Source organism: Dermochelys coriacea, chromosome 15, assembly GCF_009764565.3.
Source record: "Dermochelys coriacea isolate rDerCor1 chromosome 15, rDerCor1.pri.v4, whole genome shotgun sequence".
NCBI lineage: Eukaryota > Metazoa > Chordata > Testudines > Dermochelyidae > Dermochelys > Dermochelys coriacea.
In genome coordinates, this window is record NC_050082.1 from 25683089 (window position 1) to 25706530 (window position 23442).

The window sequence follows — 23442 nt, forward strand, 5'->3', positions numbered from 1 at the left end:
AAGAAATACTATTACACCCACTCTACAGATGGTGAAACTGAGAAAGCTTGCCTGATGTCAATTTTTTATGCAGGGCATCTACCAGTTGTTTAAAAACAAAACACTTCTATAAAGCTCAACATTAATCCAGCAATTAATGTAGTAGTTACAAAATCCATGCTGCTTGGCTACGTCCATTGTTTAGTCACTTGCTGCATTACACCGAGTTGTACTGTTTACTTACCTGAAGGTTCTTCAAGCAGAGATTATGTCTTGTACATTCTGCAATGGTGAAGCACACTGTTGATTCTCAAAATGTTCATAGCACAGGAAAGATATTCCATTAAAGCTGAATTTTGAAGCAGCAGAATTAGTCAGTCATTCTTCAGAATAAAATCATTTCAAATAAAAGCAATTAAGAATGGCAGTAGGGGGTTCCACATCAAGATGTATTCACTTTGTAAGTAAAAGATGTCTTTTCTAACTACCAGCACTACAAACATAACAGGAGAGACGAGTCATGCTGGGATGAAAATACAAGCCTAGATGGACCACATCTCACAAGTCCAACAGTGAAGGTGCTTCAATCTATTCTGATATTTTCCAGGTCTTATCCATCCTACCATTTTCATTTTTGACTGCCAGTGCACATGGTTTCACTGAACTGGCCACAGGAGTACATCCAAGTCTTCTCATAATAAATTGAGTGCCCTGCAATATACAGGTAGTTGTGTCCTCATCCTTCCAACATTCATTACCTTGCACTTGTCAAAGAATTTCATCTAGCAGTTTTGCTTCCCAGCTAGTGAGACGTTAGGTCCTTCTGAAATTGCTCATGAGCTTTAGTCTTGTCTCATCTAAATAACTGTGTTACCTGGAACTTATGCCATTTTACTGTTTACTAATTTCTCAGGTTATATGTGTATTAAACACTACAGGTTCTGGTCCAGAACCTTGGAGCTTTGTCAGACTTTTTGGAAATAAAATGATCAACTCTCTCTCCTTTATCAGCATGCTTAGAGAATTCTGGTATATTAGAGAGACATGACTTTATGTATCACAACTAATGAAAGATGCTTCAGGCCAGAGTAAGTCACTTTACACTTGTGCAACCCTGGAGTGTTTTGTGTCCACTGTGCCATTTTCTGCTCAATGGTTTTGCTTATGCATAACTGAAACCTCATGACTGATCACACACAAAAAGAAATAAAATCCAGCTCACCTCAGTCTTAGTTGGTGGCTTTGCATGGCTAAGAGCAAAACACAGTGAACAATCTGTTTTTGTTCCTAAAGGCAGAAAGTCATGACTGAGTACACACAAGGAACAGAGCTGTTGAGTAAGAAAGTGGTATGCAGTTTTGTTTTGTTTTTAATAAAGTTGCTCTTCAGATAAGAACTGCACTGTAAATACGTTTGACTCTGCATAAAACAGAACAATTTTTATCAATTCAAGTTTGAATAGAAACCCTCTTAGGCTTTTTGTCTGTTTTTGTACAATTGTTTATACAAATTCAACAAAGGTAAAACTGCATCAGGAAATTCTACGAAAACAACACCTTACAACAATGGCACTTATCAATGCAGAATTTTACAATCAGGAAATAACCATGTTATAAATCTTAAATGAGAACTCAACTCACACTTCAAAGAAAGAGGAAAAAAAGACTATGCTTGACCATTTATTCTACAGCTTGACTCACTGTATAAATTAATTTCATATTGAGTACAAGAGCTCATGCTACAGAGTGAAACCCTCCTATGTGCAAAAGCTGAAATTGGAATTTTTAAAATTTTGAGAAAAAGGTGATTTCTATACAGATAAAACTTGGCATAGTGTCTTACTTCAACTATAATTTACACCTTATTTCCACAACATGCTTATGTCACTTCTGAAGTATACAAAGCAGGATATAAACTTCCATTAAAACATGCTTTAAACTGAAAGTATTAACCTACTTTTCCTGACCTGGGCACGTTTGCAGATGGATACTTTGTCTACGAAGTATAGGTTAAGTTCTCGCCTACTGTAAAGATAAAAATTGGCAATCCAAAACCAAAACACCGGTAATGCATTCAAACATTGCATAAATAACTTTTAAACAATTTTGTACAAAAATAGTTCTGCATAATGTAAGATGTAAAACAAAATGTGTTAAGAAGGCAGAAATGCAGTGTGTGGTCCACTTTAATGACACCAACTTTTTTTTGTTTTAAGAAATGAAGAGCAGAAATTAAATTTATACTACCCAAGCACATGCTGTGGTACTTTAAACAACAGATCAGTCTTCTTCCAGGTGTGAACATTTATCATCAATAACAGTCACCTTATGAATTTGCGTAAGAGCCAGTGCAGGACATCCCAGGTAGACTGAATTAAATGGCACAGGTTGAAATTCTTAACATGGGTAGTTTTAATGATGTTCTCTCCTTGACAGGACTGTAAAATCCAATCTTTGATATTTTCTGGTTTCCCAATTGAAAATAAAATCCCTACATGTTCTTAGCCCCTTCCCCATCCCTTGCCCCAATATTTACACACTTGTCCTTTAACTAACTCAGTTTTTGAAGAAGTTTCTCTTCCACCTGACCAAACTGAACACTCACAGACATCTCTGCTATGAACTGCTCACAGCCTTCCTTTGTCACTTGCTTGCAGTACCTCAAGTCAATCTGACATATGTTTCCACAACGTTTAAAGTAGGACAGGCACTGGTCAGTAACCTTATTGCAATCTGTCAGGAAAACAACAAAGGGGAGAGAAATTAATCAGTCTTAATTTGTCAATACAAGGACAATTTATACAGACTGCGACATGCCCCCATTTGTTCTTGTATCATTGCATTGGTCAATACAATCAATGGGTTAAAGCCCACCAGCTTGATGACAATTCTCTGATCTTTGCAGCCAGTTGTGTAACATATTGGATAAAAATGCAAAACAAGCCAGTTTCTTGAGTGGTGGCAGAGGGGGCTTAGAGTCACATGGGGAGGATGGATAAAGTAAAGTGGTGGTTTCTAGCCTGGAGACAGAATAGAGTGAATTCTCTAGCATAAAAGAAAGCTAAGTGGACAAAAGGAGAATTGCTAGTTGTGTTTTTTCCCCAGGAAGGGTCAGGTGAGCTAGCGGGGGGGGGGAGGGGTGTCTATGGCTAATAGAGCGTATGAAGCTCTTTCAGGGGGAAGGAGGGAGATAGTTGAGTAAACTCTCTCTCTCCCCTGCAATTTGTACTCTTATATTTCATACAAATCCAGCATCTCTCATGCCACTACAAGCTCTGGTACAATTAGGCAGAGCCTCATTCATACCTCCCATCACATACCTGATAAGTTAATTTCAGTTAAGGAATCACGCGTGGTGGTTCCTACTGCAGTCAGCAGGTTAATAGACTGATCGGACACGTGGTTACAGTAACTAAGATTGAGTTTGGAAAGCAGAGGCATGTGCCTAATGATCAATCGCAAAGAAGCATCTGTAATATCCAGACCAGCCAAACGCAGCTCAACTATGTTCCGTAGTTTACTTCGGTTGTCAATTTGACCTGTAAGACAAAAAAGTTGGGTTTTTTTTAAACTTCTCTCGTTTTGCAATCAGCAGCAGATTAAAAACCAACCCCACACAAAATGCACTGTAACTTATGGTGCCAATGCCCCCAATTTACTTAAATGGGCAGTTAAACATACACAGAAGTGATGTAAGTTACCTACTGTTTCAAGGAGCCCCCAAGGTGACCATCAGTGAGAGTACATTTTCCTCCTCTGTTTTTTCACTTTTAGCTTGTGCATTTGACAGCACTTTACCTAAAGTTCTTTTCACTGTTTCCCCTGGAAGTCAATCAATCACTTTCCCCTTTTGCATGGGTTCCACACAGCAATGGGAACAAAAGAATAAAAACTGAGGTCTGACAAACCCAAGCCCAACTCAACCGTGAGTCAAAATGGAAGACTGGGACTTATTTCGGCTCCAGTAGTGCAGTCTGTGAGATGTGAAATGCATTTTGGCTCAATATTTTTGATGATAGCTTTGTTAATGATTTTGATAGAACCATTTGTAGCCATCAGCATGCAAGAGTCTAGAATAATTTCCTGTTTGCACAGGCATATGAACAAATCCAAACCCTGATGGGAGAAAAGTGTGGTCCCAGTAAAATAATTAAGGGTCCAAAGACTTTAGTGGAATTATTCATAGGAACAAGCACTATGCATTTGCAAGTTCAGATCCAGCATGTTTGGTAGATCACACAATATTTTTCTGAGCTGATATGAGGCCTTGATAAGGCCAAAAAAAGCTACTGCTCCTCTGAACTGAAAGAAAAGATTTCCACACTTTTAAAGTATACACGTTTGCAGCCCGAATGGAGGAAAGTCATTTGTTGGGAAAGCTGGCATAGCAGATGAAGTGAGTGGCCAGAGGCCATAGCTTGTTACCTAGGAACTTACCACAGGATGTCCAGCACTGTAGCAGTACTGGCCCACACATCTCACATATGTCCGCATTCTACAGAATAGGGCCCAGATGGTCAGCTAATGTAAATTGTAGTAGCAACACTGACATCAAGGAGCTTCGCTGATTTATTACAGCCGAGGATATGGCCCCAAGAAGTGCAGTGTCCCACAAGCCAGCTACCTCCTATTGGCACATGAAAGATACTTGCCAAGCTACATTTATTAATAAATCAGTCAATCAATCTGTTACCTGGCCTGTTATCTGTTGGTGGTGACAAGAGGTCTCTCATTTGTGCATCTTTTAATCCTTCGACCCACTGAACATCCAGGGTTCGGAGTAAAGGACAACTGGAACTACAAAGTGCCGAGACGGCTATCCATGAACACCCTGATAATAGCAGGTCTCGTAGACCTGGAGATACAAACAAAGGAAATGCCATAGTTGATCCTAGTGTAGAGTCCAATTTAGGTTAATTTTAAGGATAAACGTAGCAATAGTGACAGATCCTAACACTTGAAGAGTCTGCAATCTTCTGACCACAGAACAGAGCTAACACAGGCAGCAACAGGGCAAGTATCCCCGCAATGCCCCGACAGTGTACTTCACCCCTGATCTGGAATATCCACCACTATGGGTGACTGTCTCCCTGGAGACAGAGTTCTCCATCACCCATTTGATCCTAAACTTCTCTTAAGAGGCTGGCTAACAAGGCTGCTTATACTAATGATTTGGACATTTTTCCACTAGGACCTATCCCACTCATTTCACATAGGACTCTGATCAATCACCACAAAATTTCCAGTCATATTGTTGCTGTAGGATTCTGTGTCCTAATACTTCTCTCTGAGGCCACTTAGATCCTTTTGTATCATTTTAAATTTTGTTTCATTACACATTTCACAGAGATTTCTCCCTAGAGACCCCTTTGTATCTAAATTGGGATCAATACACCAGTCACAATGTCACTTACCTGGGAGTCTGTTGATGAGCCAGCTCAGCTGTTTTTTAGATATGTTTGTCCAGCTAAGATCAAGGGTTACAGGCTGTCTCCTGATAATGCCACTGAGCATAAGTGGAGTGATGGATTTACAATGGTTTAGATCTATTTTGGTCCACAATCTTTTATCACAGCACCTATAACAACACCACAGTTGTTAATTAGGTATGAATTTTGTAATGCCGTAAGAGTTAAAAATAGCTGAGAAACCAGTGTATTTGTAAGGGCAGCAGCAGGGAGATCTGCTTGAAGAGGCTAGGGAGAGCTCATGAATGCATTCAAGAAGAGTCTGTTACACAAGTTGAAAGCTTCTTCAATTGTTTTCATCAAAGCCAAAATGTAAGAATTTCTTCCCAACAGCTGAAACCCTGTTATGGGAGGGATTTTCAAAAGCACAGTCCCATTGACTTTCAGTGAGACCTATGCTCTTAAGTCACTGAGGAGCTTTTGAAAATCCCATCATATAGCTTCAACAAACCAGAACAATTTCTTATTTTTCTTAGCCTTTGAACTTGAAGGTCAGTTTTGACCAAGGAGGTGCTACTGACAGTTCTGATTTCCCCAGTTTTCCTTTTAGCTAAACTCGTGAGTCTTGTAAGATTGAATCCTCCATCTCTTGCTCTGCATCTCTATTTTAATCCTACACACGCAGCTTGTGTGTCTCTGCCCCTTCCATGTTGCTACAGTTTGCTACGTGCAACAGAACCATGCAAAAATCCTAATGAACTTGCAAGAATTACCTAGTATTAGGAAACACTGTACTTAGCTGGAGAAAATCGGTTTACAAGCTTCTTGTAAAATCAAAGGAATCCACAGTGGAAGCAATTCCATGGACCTTATTCTCCACGGAGTTATCAGTTTGTCAATTATCCTATTCATTACTGGGTAGTGCCATGAAAGAGTCTGTTATCTGCCTGTCTGGGTAAATATTAGAGTTTTGATGCATCTGAGCAGCCAGCCAAGAGGATGCTTTATTGGAAGTTCAGCCAAGTGTATAAACATGGCTATGAGATTCATAATATACATTATAGCTTATTGTTGGGTTACGGTCATTGACCTATTGAGTCAATTTATATAAAAGAGGCCCAGAGAGACACACCATAAATGGCAATATAATAATTAGCATGGAAAATACTATTAAAAAATACTCAGATTCTCTACCAATGAAACTGCTGTTAAAAAGCAGAGAGTTGAGAATACAACAAACAAGTTCTTTCCAACATGTGCTCCTGTATATGCAAAAATAATCTTAGAACAGTTTGAAGCACTTCTTACATCAGTGATCAGGGGGCAAAGGGATATCTTATCTGAATCTCAGGGGGCGTTTAATAACTGGATGGAGGAAAGACTCAAGTTAATGGCAGGCAGGCAAGCATCTAATGATGTCCAGATTCAGGAACCTCTACTTCCTATACTAGTACACTGCTCTCTCTGCTGTTGTCTAACTAGAGGATTTTGGAATACAGTTGGCATGAGAGATGTTATGTGGTTGTGTGTTTACCAGCCTTGTAGGTGATCTAGAGTTCTCAAGAAAAAACAGGTCAGCTCCTGCACATACACACCTCACCTAGAAATATTTAAACTATTTTTGATTGAACTGCATTTTGTTCAAGGCCAGCATTTGTGGTCATACCCTCACTCCATGTGAACTGAGGAGAGCATCATCTTCCTCTAAAACTTCACACATGCTTAAATCCCCTTCAGGAAGAAGAGAAATTAGTAAGTGCTGATTATCCTATACCTCCATGCATCACATCATGAAATAAGATACAACCAGCATCATCCCTCTCAGCTCCTTACCATCTGTTCCAGGTCTTACAAACTCTCATACAGATGCACAAGTCGCTATGACTGAGGTAGCTAAAGACAGCCATCCAGACTTCCCTTTGCATCACATGGGCTGCCCCATCATCTAGGGGGAGTGAGTCTGGAGGAGGGCTGATGGGGGGTGGCCTGATTACATGGCGTTCCATCTGAATGCATTTGGGAGGAGAGAGTGAAGGTGGTGGCCGGGAAATCACCCTAGGTGTGCTTCGCAGGCTTGGCACAAGCTGGTGCCTCAGCTCCCTGGGAGTCCCATTTAACCCTTTGCTGAACCTGTGGAGTCTCTCACTATTGCACAGAGCACGTTTGGGCTCCTCATTCTCGCTCTCTGGCTCAGATTTGATGGGTTGGTGGTTCTCGTTGGCAAGGCTGTTCTCGGTTTTTTGGATCTCCTGATTGAGCTCCTTGCTGAGCTCTTTGCTCAGTTCTTTATTTGGAAGCCGCCTTTTCCGCCTCATCTTTATCTTCTTCTTGTCCCTGGGCTCAGCACTTTCAGTGCTGGGGCCCGCAGTGGGAGAGCTTGACCGCGACTGGTCACTCTCCTTGGATTTTGGAGGTGCTTCTGGCAGATCCTCCTCAGGTTCCTGTTTAAAACGCCGCAGGGGTTTGGCCATGGCAGGTCGGTCATCTGTAGCCTTCCATGATCGCCTCTGAAAAGGAAGAGTTTGAGGCTTAGTAGAGCTGATAATTAACAAGTTAATGTCACAGGGCCGGCAAACAGCACCTTGTGCAAGAGGGCATGCTTCCCAGCTGCCTGCATAGAGAGCAATAGGGTAAAGGACCACATCCAAACATTCTCCCGACTACAGCGGAACGTTAATAACTGGTGGCACCACACCTAAGATGGTATTTTAAAGAGGCATTGTATATTAAAAACCGTAAGTTCAGGAGCAACCCTAAGGACTCCAGGGGACTGTTTTATATTTAACATGGATATTCCTAAAACATCAGGACAATCTAATTTTTAAGGTTCTGCTGGTAGCACAGCAAGTGAGCACCAGTTAAACAATTAATATATGCACCAGGTAACACCACGATGTAAACAAATGCTCTCTTCCTAAGGAGATCTCTGTTGGATAGGAGAAAACTGTCTCAGGATACTGTGGTTCAGAAAGTAAGTTTCCCATTTTAAAAGACAGCCACTGTATTTCCTGAGATGCAGTCAAGACCAGTAGTTTTACTCACCCAAGCAGCAACGCAGGCTAAGAACACTGGGTTCGTTTGATTTAGCAAGTTTTGGAACATTCTGTATTGCAATTACTAAGCCATATTCCTGGCATACTGCTATTCTGCCACTTGCTGCTGGATCCTTGAGTGGTAGCTACCCCTTTATGTCCCAAGGAGTGCACTTCATTGTCTCAGTCTCTCTCCAGCACAGTGTGTATATATACAAACGGGTGATCCTACTGACAGCCTTGATACACTGCTAGTCTGATGAGACTTGAAGTTCACAGAAACTTTGATTGAAAGTGGGGCTGTGGAGGTGTCAGCTGGAACCTTCCTCCCTGATCCAGTTACTTTTGGTAAGCAGGAATCAAACATCATTGTCTACTTTAATCAAATCCCACACTGATGTATGTTGGACACAGTTGCAAGAGATGTGTAATACCATGCCAAAAAAGGGGAAGATTTCGGGTCTAATCTGATCACTACAAGCAAGAGAGAAGTCGACAGTTGTTAAAACTAAAATGAAACGGCACTGTAGCAAACAGGGATGGGGTTGGCAAAAGGAGGTGTGACGTCCGGGATTCCTCCGAGCCACCGATACCAGTGGCTGCCGGGACAAGGGGAAGGAAACTTGTACCGACCTGTGACACTGTTTTAACAGCATTTTAGTAGAGGATTGTAGAATAGGAAATATTTAAAAGAGATCAACTAATCTCAGGTGGAAACCTCTGTGTGAATCCAGAAAAAGGATGTTTTCTGATTCTGAGATGCAAGTATGCAGTAAAAATGGCAGCAAAGACACAGCAATGGGATTGCTAAAGAAACTGAATCACAATACAGCTAACAGAACACAAGAGGGGAAAAAAGTGGAAGCACACAAATTAAAGACGTGTCAAAGTACCTTTTTCCTGAAGAGTTTCTCTTCTTTACCAAGTTTTAGCTGTTTCAGGAAAGAAAAGACAAAACTAATATTTTATTTTTTGTGTAGCTATCTAGTAAAAATTCATACTTTACCAATTTTCTTCAATTAATAGCTGGTTCGGTGAGTGGTTACAACAAAGCATAATGAAGCAGGCAGATTAACCCATTATACAATAATCAAGCCACACTTTGTTTCTTGCCTTTCTGAATACTAATGGTTTGTGGTTTTCAATGGCTGAAGTCCATCAATGAACATTTAAGATCTCCCCATAATCTCCTCCCCAGTGCACTGGGTGTCACTCTACAGAACCATCAAAGTGTCCCACATTCTGGAGGCATGTAGGAAACACATACCAGCATCTCTGACTAAGTCAAATAGCTTTTAGTGCCCATAAAGGCAAGCAGATAACAGCACTGGCTAGAGACCAAACACATGCGACTGCCACTGTGCATGCAGCCCCCCTACTCTGCCTCTGCAACTTCAATCACTACCTGTATCACCTCTATTTCAAACCTTGGGCTGTTTACCATAGCGAATGTATGTGTACTACAAAACTAGCACAAAAACTCCCACTAAACACAACTGAAATCACCACACATTTACTCATGACCAAAGTTAAAGCCAGGTCCCCCTTTTCACTTCCACAGACAAGCTACTCTGCAATCCCTAGATGTTAAATTAAACTAATGCATTTGAATGCTTTCTGGCCCAAATAAACTGTGCAAGTCAGATTTTAAAAAGTTGCCTAAACTACAGCTGAAAGCAATAGATAGATTCCTCCTCCTCTCTGTAAGTTGTGGAGAATATCATCTCAGAGATGCTGTAAGGATCAGTTACTTAGTGAAGTATTACTACTGCTGTATGTAGTTATGGCTAGTTAGAGAAAGCTATCAAGTGCCACCCAGTGGCTAGAGATGAAAAGGGTTGATTGAAACTATTTTTGACCACCCCCCCTTTAAAAAAAAAATCCTACAGTGTGGCTCTCTTAGTTCAGAATTTCTTTTTTTAAAGTAAATAGCCAGTTCTTTGCCATGTTCTCTGTCCCTGAATAAAAAAAAAAAGTAAAGTAAAGTTCAGGTGGATAAACTTTACTGTTCTGCTTGATGGATAATTTTCAAAAAGAAATGTAAAGTGCTATGCAATTTTCTTTGTAACTATCACTTGCTGGAATTCAAGAGACTCAAAGGAAAGCTCAAAGCAGAAGTGCAAGAGACATCAGCCCCTGACCCAAAACAAGTGCCCGTGTGTGTGCGTGCATTAAGGAAATGGGGTTCTATCCTCTCATACCCGTTTTCTCATAGCAGGTTCTTGGGGTTTCTCAAATTTTCTTTTCCTTCGCATATGCGCATCATCTGACTTTCGCCTCAAAATAGAATCAACAGGGTTTTTTTTGGAATGTTCATCAGATTTCCGCCTGGGGGTTTCTTCACATTCCCCTTTCCGTTTTGCTACATCTGTTACTTCCTTATTATCTCTGTTCATCTTCTGTTCCTTAAGCAGTGAGCCTGGGAGATTCGACGCATATTTGAATCCTGGTCCACGCTTTTGCTTGTACGCCAAAGAGAGAGAAAACACAAACAAACTTTATATCTTATGTCTTTTTTTTGCTGTTTACAATGCATTTCATCTGAAGCTTGTCTGGTTACAAGCAGTTGATTAAACACTAAATGGCTATTCACAAACAGTCAGCGTGGTAAAGAATTTTAACCTCTAAGGAGTTTTTCCTATTTGTAACATACCTTCTACCTCCATCTCAGATAATAAGCAATCTAATATTTCACTAGTTGTAAGGGACACTTCAGATTTTGTTTAATACAGTTTTACAGAATTTAAAAAACCAACAGCTTTTAGTTTGGATTTAAACATCCCTCCTCTGCAGGATTTCCTACAATGTTTTGGTTACAATCTGTCAGTGCATAGAATCCTAAAGTGAAAATGACTGCAAACAAGAGGAGTGCTGACTAATTTCTTTTCTTTGTCTCAGCTGAATGACGTACAATAAGGAAAAGCAGAGAAGATTTTTAAATAGTCTCAAGTTATTTGACAATGTGTCTCTGTTTACTACATGAATTTTTAGACTAACAGTGCTTTTGTTTCATAGCCATAACAAGACAGCAAAAATAGATCTGGATGTTAGAGAGAATACACCAGATTTAGTGTCTCATGTTTATGTCATGTATTCCAGTGAAACTCACTTTCCCAGTTTTCCCTGCATGATTGCACTTTGGACATTCCCAGCAGTTCGGCAGTTCATCGTTAACCACACCATCTGATTCCTTCACCTAGAGGGAAAGAGGTACAACCCGTTTGCAATTAATAGTGTTAAGTGGCAGCACAAGTCCACATATAGATTATAGTCATCTCAAAGTAGTCATTACAATAGCAGGGGACAGACTTTTTGCACTGCTATCCTGTTTCTCAGATCAGTTGTTTCTCTTCCAGTGGCTCAAGGGCAGATGCACTAAAGGAACAGTACTACCTTGTTGGCACTATGACATGCATACTCCAACTCCAAATGCATCCGATGAAGAGAGCTGTAGCTCACGAAAGCTTTATGCTCAAATAAATTTGTTAGTCTCTAAGGTGCCACAAGTACTCCTTTCCTTTATACTCCAACCCTGTAAGTTTACTCACCAAACACCACCAACAAAACAAAAACCAAAATCAAAAACAGACTGGCCAGTTTGGTACTTGAGATGGATTTTAAATCTTGGCTTGTTGGCTGAGATCAGGAGTAGTCCCTGTTTAATAGTTGACGCATTCTCTATTAAGATACCATATCCTGTACTTGTAGAAAAATGGGCTGTCCAATCTCCTAATCTACGACTGTCCCCTCCTTCATCTCCAATTTACAGTACACTCGTTCACTCTTTTCCTTCCAGTGGGCTGACAAGAAGATCAGCCTTTTAATAAAATAAATAATCAATCACCCAGCTCTTATACATGCTTTTTAATTGGAAGATTCCAAAGCACTTCACAAACTAAGTCAATATCATTATCCTCATTTTACAGATACAAAGGTCTCTTTCCCATCCCCATTAACATGGAAAAGTGTTTTTAAAAGTGAGGATTTTTGTAATGCACTTAAGAGTGCTCCTTAAAATGTTAACCTCGACTCCATGCAGGAAAATAACCCCATGCCAGGCTGCAGCCCAAATACCAAAAAAATGGAACTTGCCAGGTCAGTTCCAGGGGACAGGCTGAAACTTTCATTCAAAGATACAGTGTGTCTAGCAATTTTATTTTATAGCCCCCTTGCCTTCAACGTTAGCCATTTCTTCTTCATCAATTCAATAGGTAGTATACAGAGAAGAAAAGAAAAGGAGTCCTTGTGGCACCTTAGAGACTAACAAATTTATTTGAGCATTCAAACAACAGACCTGAGGGTGGCTATCCTTCAACAAAAAAACTTCAAAAACAGACTCCAACGAGAGACTGCTGAATTGGAATTAATTTGCAAACTGGATACAATTAACTTAGGCTTGAATAGAGACTGGGAATGGATGAGTCATTACACAAAGTAAAACTATTTCCCCACGTTATTTCTCCCCACCCCCCACTGTTCCTCAGATGTTCTTGTTAACTGCTGGAAATAGCCTACCTTGCTTGTCACCATGAAAGGTTTTCCTCCTCCCCCGCCCCCGCTGCTGGTGATGGCTCATCTTAAGTGATCACTCTCCTTACAGCGTGTACGATAAACCCATTGTTTCATGTTCTCTGTGTGTGTATATAAATCTCCCCACTGTATTTTCCACCAAACACATCCGATGAAGTGAGCTGTAGCTCACGAAAGCTTATGCTCAATTTGTTAGTCTCTAAGGTGCCACAAGTACTCCTTTTCTTTTTGCGAATACAGACTAACACGGCTGCTACTCTGAAACCTGTCAGAGAAGAAAAGCTCATTCTATCCAGTTTATTAGTATTGTGTTTGTTTTTTTTTTTTTTTTTTAAAAAGAGTCTCCAAAACTGCATTAAGGGCTATATGGTATAATTAGCAACATGGTCGTGCCCCAAAGAGCTAATGGGATAAAATTTTCATAAACCCTTAATGCACTTTTGAAAGTGGGACCTGGGTGCTTTTGAAAATTGCACCTTTAGTCTTATTTTAGATATGGCACAGTGGAATTAAACAGCTGTGGGTTGGGATGGGGTGAGGAAAGACAAGGATTATGGTAGTAAGAGCACATGGCTACTCATTTATGGCAAGTTCATACCTTGAGTCAATTACAAACTTAAAAAAAACCTGTTAAAATTAGATTCACTTCTTGACATTGTGGAAGAAATGTATCTGAAGATTTATATTTATATGGAAAGCAAAGTAGCTTGTAAGGAGGACATTGAATACATTATGGCAGGTTGGAAGCAAGGCCAATAAGACATCAAGGCTAGAATTACCAGCAGGGTAAAGGACATGAGGGGGCTAAGTCTGAAATAGAGGCAAGGATAGTGCTATAAAGGGCCTGGAAGACTCATGCAGTCCGAAGAAAAGCTCCAAAAAAGAATTTTTTTTAATTCAGTGAAAAAGCTCATTATTTGCATATTCTCCTGCAGAACTAAGAGGGCTACAGTCTGGAGCCTCTGAACCAGACAGACAGCGACTGCTCTAGTTTCCCTATCCAGTGAGAGCGATAAGTCAGTTGTTTTGTTTTTGAAGAGCCCTTTCAGTTTTAATAATCTCGAGCATTGTAAGCAAATGGGAGGAATTTTAAACGTTTTTATCTTGACTATCACTTAAACCTCCCTTCCCCCTTCACAGGTGTGAGACTGTGCCACAATGAGTTATGTAGATCCTCCATCTTTAGGAGACAGCCCCTGGGGCAGTCCCAAGTCAGAAACAAGTTATTTCTTGGGCTGAATAGATCAAATTCTACCTAAAAAGGAGACAAAGGCCATTAGGCCCCTTTGCATGAAGTTTAAAGCACTGAACAGATGTAGGTAATTGTAGGCAAACTAATGAGACACACAAAAACCTGCCACTGAATCTGTCACAAACCAAGCAGCAGGTAGATGTCTAAACCACAGCTTGTAGCTCCTTCAGCATTGAATGTCCAGCAGGACGACAGCAATTCTAGGTATCTAAATGTGGAACTATACAACTATGCAGTTGTCCTATTAAAGGTTGTGGGAATCACAGTGTTTATCTGACAACATTAAGCAAAAGCCATGTGCCATGGCAGTGCTAGAATAAGAAGGGGGTGACACAAGTGGGGAATGAAGTGTACTGGCACAGCAGTGTTTGTGTAGAGAAGGTCTTGGACTCCATGCGTGTTTCTCTACCAGTGCACCTAATGCCATTCATCCTCTTGCACTCATTAGCACTAAATTCATTCACAAGTTTTGGAAAAAATAAGCTGCCCCAAGAACACGTCTTGATGACTAAGAGACAAAAAAAAGGAAAGAGAGAACATTGTTTTATGGAGAAAAAAATAAATTTGGTTCCTTAGAAATCTGAAAACACTGTCTTGCCTTTCTGGAGACTCCCAAACCCCTGGTGGGATAGTGTCCTTTTCGTCCCATAAATAAATGTCACTAAGGTAGCAACCCTGAGGAGATCACCTACAGAAAAGGCACTGGAGGATACCCCACTACTACAGGTCACCAGGGATTCTGGGAGCTCCAGAGAAGCTGAGGAGATACACAAGGCTCCCAGCCCACACAACACTTTCTGAGGACAAGGTGTAAGGGGCTCCCCAAAAGCTCAGTTTGACATGGTATTTCCAGCCAGGGACAGGGAAGGGAATCCTAGGGTGTGTTATCTGCCAGCTGTTTTTACTTGCTAAAAACAAAACAAAAAACCTACACCTATTTGCCCAAGGCAGAACTGCAAATATCTCAAATTATTCCATTTTCACAGACACTGGAAGTGATTTTTCTATGTTACCAAGACAGCACTTGGCTGGTTAGTCTCTGGTCATGAATATGCAGGACAGCAGTAGTACTTGCCTGAATTTCACAGGTCTGACCCACATCCTGCATAGCTAGCTTGCATGTCAGCAAGCCCCAGATTTGGTTTGGGGAAATCAATGCTTCAACTGTCACTAAATAGTGATTCTGTCCTGCAGGCCAAATCCTGAATAATGTTACTCTGTGGTGCTGGAGGGAAGGACAGAGGAAAATTTGGAGTAGTTTGGGCATGTGAGTTTGGTGCACTGCAATAGGTAAAGCAGTGCTGCAGGTCAGGACTGACGTGCCCTGGAGGACAGACTACACAGCTCCTTCCCCTGCTAACCACTAGCTCCAGCTAGTGCTATCAGCCACTCTTTCGCTAACACACTAAAGGCCTCATTTTCAGAAGTGCTGAGCAACTGCAGCCTGCCTTCCCCCACCCTCCTGTCTACAACAGGAGCTGTGGGTGCTGAGCATCTCTGAAAATTGTGCCATTCCTCACCCAGAGATTAAGGAGCTGAGAGATAATACAGACAGCATTATTCAGAGCATGGGGCTCCTGCATTTTGGAACAGAATTATTTTTCCCGTCACAGTGGGTCCCACAGACACCAACTATTGCCTTCTAGGAGAAGGGGATGTTGGAATACATTTTACTGTGGCAATACCAAAACGATTTTAACCATAAATTGGGATGATGATGAAGAAGAAGAGAATGGTTGAGTGACTCAGGCTGGAGAAATCGCTCCCAGGATCAGTTCTGGAATGAAGTGACTCAGAAGTCTCCCAGTCAAGTGGCTGCAAAAGCCCACATAGAGGATGGGATTTTCAGATGTGCTCAGTATTGACCTAACCCTGCTCCCATTGAAGGGTATGGCCATTGATGTCAATGGAAGCAGAGTTCGGCTAACGCGGAGTACTTTTGAAGTCTAAAACATACCTGCTGTGTTCCCTAGAGACTACTAGGACACAGGCACTGCTGGGAAAGCTCAATGAGCTTGGAGCCAGCCTCTGCTGAACACAAGGTTTATGTCTGGACAAACACATGAACTGAGCTACCCATTTGTCTTTCTGAGGCTAGAGAGGTTGGTAGTAAGTGTGGGGATTGTGGTCTTAACTCATCTAAAACAGACTTTTTAAATTTACAAATGTCAGAGTCTAGAAATACTTAGCTGAGATTTCATTGCCAGCTTCGACTCTGCTCTTGAATCACTGAACGCTCCCGCCATACACCCTCCACTGTCCTAAAGAAGCCACCTCTCTCTTCTTCTCACACACAGTCTTACATACTGCAAGAACACTCTAGTTAAAGGCGGGAGACAAACCTTCTCTGTACAGGCAAAGGACCACAACATCTCTCATACAGTCTCCCGACTTCATCCAAGTGGAAGATCCTGCCTCTACCCCAGTCACAATGGGTATGTCTACACTGCAATAAAAGACCTGTGGCACAATCAAGGCTGGCCCAGGTCAGCTGACTCAGAATCATGGGGCTTAAGCTACAAAATTGCAGTTTAAATGTTTGGGCTCAGGCTAGAGCCTGGGCTCTGAGACCCTGCAAGAGGAGAGATCTCAGAGCCTGAGCTCCAGCCCAGGCCCGAACATCTACATCACTATTTTTAGCCTTGCAGCCTAAGCCCCATGAGCCTGAGTCAGCTGACCCAGACTCTGAGACTTGATGCCACAAGTTTTTTTTAATCACAGTGTAGACATGCGTAGTTTGCCCCGAGTCCCCATGCTCAACTCTAGGCTAGAGATCAACTTTGCCCACACTTACCAGCAACATACAGAACAGACAACTAACCTTTTACCCTACTCACCCTCACAAGTTGGGCCTAAGACCACCCTACGCCCAATAAGGGCCAGACGGAAATAGCATGCAGGCTGTACTATTTTACAACCAAACCATGTTATTGTAATCCATCTAAACAGACAAATTCAGTTTCTTTTCTATAGCAGCTGGGTTGGCTGGGTGGGAGGCACACATTTACTACCATTTGTAAGGGGAGGAAGAGCTAGATGTTGGGTCAGCACTGGAATTTTCACTGAGTCTTTCCAGACTGACATTTAGGTTTATTTGAATCACAACGTTCTAATATCCTAACTTCCAAATTGATTTGTTTAAATAACTCTGAAGCTCTAAGAATGTTCACAGGTTCATCTCCTCACCTCAGAGTTATTTACCTGGAAATATCTAAGGAGAGGAATCTTGACTTATGTCAAATACTAAGAAGGTTGAAGAAATCTGAAAGCTCTTTTGGGAAAGCAGTGGTTTCCCTGTTCATTGGGGTTACTAGCTACTAAATGTCAAAGAGAATGTTGTTGAGTAATGTTCCTTACTCAGAGAGGGTTTTGGGCTCCTGAGCTGCCAACCTGCACCTTGCACCAGCTCTACATTCTCATACAGTTTTCACAAAAAAACTTTCAAGCAGTTAGTTTTAGTTTATCGATAACTGAAGGAACTAACTGTCTCTATTTATTGCTACTGTCAGTGTCATTTCTCTGGACTCACCTTAAGGCATCCTGGGTGTATTATTTCATTACAAATGGAACATTCCATTAGCATGAGATTAAACTTGCCCTCCTCCTCTTCCACAGTGTCCTCCTTCCCAGCTTCTCCGCACACTAGACACACAGCGGTGTGAGGCAGCACTGGCTGTTTGCACAGATGAGAGAGAGATTAGGGCATAGGTAACATAATGGAGCAGACGATCAGGACATTTAATTTTACATTTGGCTAATCTCAAAGCAGTTTGTGGTACGGGATCCTTGATTCTATAAAGTGCTGAGAGCCACCAACTCTAACTAATGAATGTAAGAAGCACTGAACATCAATGGCAGGATGAGTGCTCTAGAGCAACAAATAGTGAATGGTATACATTAGGGATTATCCTGGCCCCCTGTAACACCACTAAAGTCAATGGACAACCCGAGGGATGAATCCTGCCCACTAACTACATCGGCACATAGGCCTTGGTCTTAGAAATTTACAGTAAACAGATACAGAACCCTGCTTTTGAGTTAGAAGAAAGAAGAGAAATTAGAACATCAAAAACACTGGTCTATTATACCTCATAACCTCCCTTGGCAGGTAGGCAGCAACACTATTTTACAGAAAGAGCAGAGGAAGGTTATGGGAATCAACCAAGGTCACAAAGCAAGTCCACAGCAAAACCAGGAACAGAACCCAAATCTCTCAACTTCTAGATCTAACCATGATTAATATCTATATCATAGTATCACCTACAGGCCACTATCAGGATTAGGATACCATTTTGTAGGCACTGTATAAGTACACAGGAGGCAATGGGGTGAATTTCTAGCAATGGAGATATTCTTCCTTCCAGGCCAGATCTCAGTTAAGATGCTGCAATTCTCCACCTACTTTAGTTATTTCTGTTATCTTGGTGTCAAAGTGCCAGAATGTCAGTCTAATTAAGAAACTGTCTTTGCACTAAAAACACACACAAGTGTAACGCTGACAACCTTGGATGTCATCAGCAAGAATCAAACCTGGGATCTCTTGAGTTAAATGCATGAGCCTCTACTGCATAAGCTAAAAGACACCCCTCTCTTAGTCCAGGCTGTAGCAGACTCAATCTCTACAGCTGGACCAGCCACCACTAGAGGAGGACAGAGTGCCACACCGAGCAGGTGGGAGTTACACAAGTACTTGGTTTTCTGCAATATGGTACAAGTCTTGTGACAAGGAGGGAAACAAAGACATTCAAAAGAAGCTGATTATAATTATCTATCCATCCATTATATATCACTACTTATCTATTAACCACTCAAGAGCTGAGAATAGGCTTTCAAGGCAAAGGCTTCATTTTAGAAGTATATACAAATCCCAACAAACCATCATTGGATAACTACATTAATTGAAATCTGCAAATAGTCTGAAATCTCAGGCAGGATAAAATAAAACGAGTGACACTGAAGATACTACTGTTTAGCCTGCCCAATACATCAACTGTCGATGTATAAACTTTGGCAACACTTCTAAACCTTAAATAAATAAGGTCAATAAATACTTAATACTTATGCAGCACACTTCATCTTTAGAGAACTTTAAAAACATTAACTAATTAATCCTCACACACACACACACACGCACACACACACACACAGAGATTATCTCCAGTCTGCACTTGGGGAAAACTGACAGAAGTTAAGTTCAAAGCCACAGAAGTTCTGTCTACTAGAAATTTTTTGTATTGCAAGCAGCTGCCATGCTTGTAACTCCTACGTCTATGCACAAAAGTGCTTGCAAAAGCACAAAGACATTGTCAGCATTATTGTAATTGTTCTTGCTTCGGGCAAGGGTCTCCAGTTCTATATCCTGCCGCAGGTCACTCCACACCACTGAAATGCCCATGTTGACAAACTCCTAGTATTGCAGCTGAACCATTACAACTGGTCCTCCCGGCACAATGCCCCTGCATCACCTCGAAGAACCACTCTGTGCAACATACATCATCTCACATACTCAACTCCTCTCTTGTTCTGAGCTACTGCAGCTTCAGTCATTTCAAGCAGATTAGTTTCCTGTTTTATGAAGCGCAGTACAGGTTCTCTTAAGGCTTGTAAAGTTACCAAATACCTATGTTCTTTATATAGTCAATATTTTTAAAATGGAAAACAAAAATCTATTGAACAGAACTAGAACAAACTGTGGATTATTATTTCCACAAAGCCTTGCCTTGAGGACCTGTGCTGGAAACTGTGGGATATGTACCCACAATGTACTGCTACTGCAACAACCGAAGGACACACTGACCAAGTTTATATAAGGCAGGATGGCTAGTGGGAACACGAGGCACAGTTACAAACTACAATGGTTCAAAATGAACCACTTTAAACTGCAACCAGACAATTCTACTGGCATTCTTTGCAATGGAGAAGCGGAAATAAGATTTCCGCTGGTACTAGCACCAATGGGCATCCTGACTCCCACCCATGTGGTCAGACTATAGCTCTCTGAAATAAAGTTGCTGAAACTGAACCGATCTAGGAAGAAATATTTCCCATAGAATACAGGGAAAGATGCCCAGAACAGAATCCAGTTCCATGAAGGTCTGTGATCATTTTGGACACACACCTGAACTGGTCAGAGAGAGGGAAGATGGTTTTAGCATTGTTTTCCTCCCAAAGCAGGAGTGGCCCTGCTTTGTTTAGGACTACTCAGAAGAAATGGAGGCGGATCCCTCAAGCAACTATTGGCTGTCAGAACAGTGCAACTTTGCTAACTGTCTCCTTCACACGGATCAGGATTATATACCATGATTGAAACTGGTTGCTGATGGCAGTTTCCCTGACCAATTGAAACAGTGAAGCAATGTTATAAACCTCCAGTAGACCCTCAACAAGAAGAGGGAACAAGATTTGACTAGCATGACTAAAAAAATTTCTCCATCCAAACTGGTCAATAAATTCATGTCACAGCTCAGTTAATAATCATTTAAAGTACTTGGATGAAAAGCACACTAGAGTTGCAAAAGTACTTTACAGAGAGGGAGGTATTCCCTCCAATTTACAGATCAGAAAACTGAGGCATTGAGAAGCTAAAGACCTTGGTCAAGGTCATGGAGCAAGTCTGATGGAGCCAGGAACATACCCAGAAGAAGTGAATCCACATCCCCTGTTCTAAAAGGGATGTATGGCCTAACACAGGACTGGGAGCCAGAGGGCCAGATTTTCAGAACAGCTCAGCATCCAGCAGCTCCTATGGAGAACAGTGGAAGCTGCTGAGTGCTGAACACTCCTGAAAATCAGGCCCAGGAGATCTGGGTTCTATGCAGGGCTCTTCTACTCATTGCTGTGCGACCCTGGACAAAGCACAATTTATCTCTGCCTCAGTTTCCTCAAATTAAAAAAAGAAGTTAATAAATGTACATAACTCATAGATGTGCTGGGAGACTAAACTAAGATCAGATGGAAGCCACTACAGAAGTACTACCACCACCAGCAGACAATGTGCTTCTCCTTTAAAAAAAAAAAAAAAGCAAATAGTAATAATAGCCAGCACAGTTTGATCCCAGCACATATAAGGCCTTTGAATCCATCAGAGGAAACTCTCAAACTTACAAATATAGCTAACACAACTAAAATGGGACAGAAAAGCTGGAGTTTCCTCCCTTCAGAGAGTGGATGTATACCCACTGGAACAACACAGCAACTCGGTGTGAAAGGAATAGCTGAGGAGGTGGCAAATTCAAAACTGGATCTGTTTTAATCTGAGATCCAGGTTACAACAGTGCCAAAATTGTGGGAGATTTTAGCTCAAGATTTCCACCTTCTTTAGTTGAGGTGATATGGTTGGTTGGATTCTCATGGATTCTGACAAGATCCAAAACAGAAGACAGCCCCCAGCTCCCATCCTTTGTTTTGAATCGGACTTGAATTTGCCACCATCCTGAAATTCAAAGAGGTTCATATTCAAGATGAGAGTTTTGGCACATTTTTAATATCCTCTCTTCATGCTGACCCCCACCCCAAACCTAATGAGAATCCAAAATTACATTTTAAAATAAGGTTAGAGAGAAGGGGGAGGAAAGAGGTCTGAGAAGGATCTCTCAAATGGGATCCAGGGTGTTTAACTTGCTTTGCCGACTGCTTTTAAAGTAGGAGAGATGAACTTTGAGGATTGAGTTCTATAGCCCCTGTCTAGTCACCAGGGACAGTAGGACCTCTGAAAGATGGGTAGGTACACTCTGACACAAGCCACCAGAACAAGGCTTGTCAAGGTGTCTCAAGAGAGCCATAGCTACAACTGGACACTTACTGCGATGCACTGCCTCATAATGCAGGACTGCTTCATCCTTCCAGGCCCACCAAACTTCTTCATGTCTTTGCAGAAGTGACACTCGCCGCACTCTGTACGTAGACAAGCCTCGCATTTGCGGCATCGCGTCCTTCTCCGGCGTGCTCCTGCAGTCGTCCGATTAGCAGCTAGCTTCACTGCAGAGGCAGTGCCCAGTTTCCCTTTGGGTCGTCCAACTGCTCTGTTCTGTAAATGCCAGAGACACAGGATGAATCTCTCATATTTATTGCTTAAGACACAGAATCTCCTTTTACTTGGGGGGAAAAATATATTTTATTGATGCCAAGGTCTCCTAGCTATAAAGATGAGATGTGCATTAGAAATATACATAGACAGAACATACTTAGCACATACACACTGTCGCTTTTAGAGTCATCAACTCTCTCAACATTCTTTGAGATAGTACCACATTTTATACAAATGGGGAAACCGAAGCAGAGAGATTAAGATCACTATCCTGCAATGAGCTCTGCACAGATGGAGCCCCACTGAAGTCAATACAAGTGTACTCATATGCAGCTCATCGCAGTCCTGGGGCCCAAGTGATTTACTCAAGGCTACAGAGGGAATCTGTCTCAGAGCTGAGCAGTTCCTGGGTCCCAGGCCGATGTTTCAATAATGCTAGCGGTCCTATTTTCCTCCATCTGAAAAGGAGGTATCCAGGGAGGAGGTGAAAGTAAATTTAGAGGCTAGGCGGTACACTGTAAAATTTGAAATCATGGTAGGGAAGAGGAATTTGAATTCACGTAAGTGATAAAGTAGGATACGAGCCCTAGGCACCATAGAATACTTTTCAGCACTTCCTCTTCCATCACCACCAAACAGGTATTCAGAAATGAAACACTAGAATTCTACATTAAGGGCAATCAACTTTCTCACCAGAGATGCCTGGAAAGGCTGTACAAAGCACACTTTTTCCATGTTTCCAGAAGCTTGAGAAGTACTGAGAAATTTTTCACTTAAAAGATTCTTTGTGAAATTGCAACATATTCACTTACCACTTTTGGGCATCTGGATTAAAAAATCCAGCCATATGCTTCCACATTCAAGGGAAAGTGATAGAGGCCAAATTCTCTTCTTGATTTAAAAGATCTGCACTAGTGACTTCTACAGGATCATAAAGGTTAACTGAGCAAGATATGGCCCCATATCTAACCACTCTCCCCAATTCCTTCTTGCATTACTGACCATGTTCTAGCTCTCATAAAAAAAATGCCGCAAACTCCATTTACTTTATTACTTTTGAGATTTGTCTACCTTCTGCATTTCTCAGCATGTCGAAAGAGAGCAGAATGGTTTCACTTTCTCTTCCCACTGAACAAGCGCAAGTCTTTAACTTTGGGTAGCTGGTACTGCAGGGGAAGGTTTGGTAAAAAAACGCAAACCAAAATCTGAAAAAATC

The 23442-nt window shown here is 41.5% G+C and overlaps 1 protein-coding gene across 5 annotated transcripts in view; it reads right to left on the reverse strand.

The window, feature by feature from the left end:
- Window positions 1-1461: 1461 nt before the first annotated feature.
- KDM2B (lysine demethylase 2B) overlaps window positions 1462-23442 on the reverse strand; it is a 166378-nt gene continuing 144397 nt past the window's right edge. For 4 of the 5 annotated variants that reach the window (XM_038373648.2, XM_038373650.1, XM_038373651.2 and 1 more), the window contains 10 exons: window positions 22002-22226; window positions 17730-17873; window positions 11528-11614; window positions 10620-10889; window positions 9312-9350; window positions 7220-7893; window positions 5393-5556; window positions 4672-4833; window positions 3299-3517; window positions 1462-2711 (listed from right to left, as the gene is read on the reverse strand). In XM_038373648.2, the coding sequence (XP_038229576.1) occupies window positions 2530-2711; window positions 3299-3517; window positions 4672-4833; window positions 5393-5556; window positions 7220-7893; window positions 9312-9350; window positions 10620-10889; window positions 11528-11614; window positions 17730-17873; window positions 22002-22226 (2166 nt within the window). In that variant the 3' untranslated portion in view covers window positions 1462-2529. The remainder of the gene's footprint in view (window positions 2712-3298; window positions 3518-4671; window positions 4834-5392; window positions 5557-7219; window positions 7894-9311; window positions 9351-10619; window positions 10890-11527; window positions 11615-17729; window positions 17874-22001; window positions 22227-23442) is intronic. The other variant, XM_038373649.2, reaches the window with a different exon arrangement.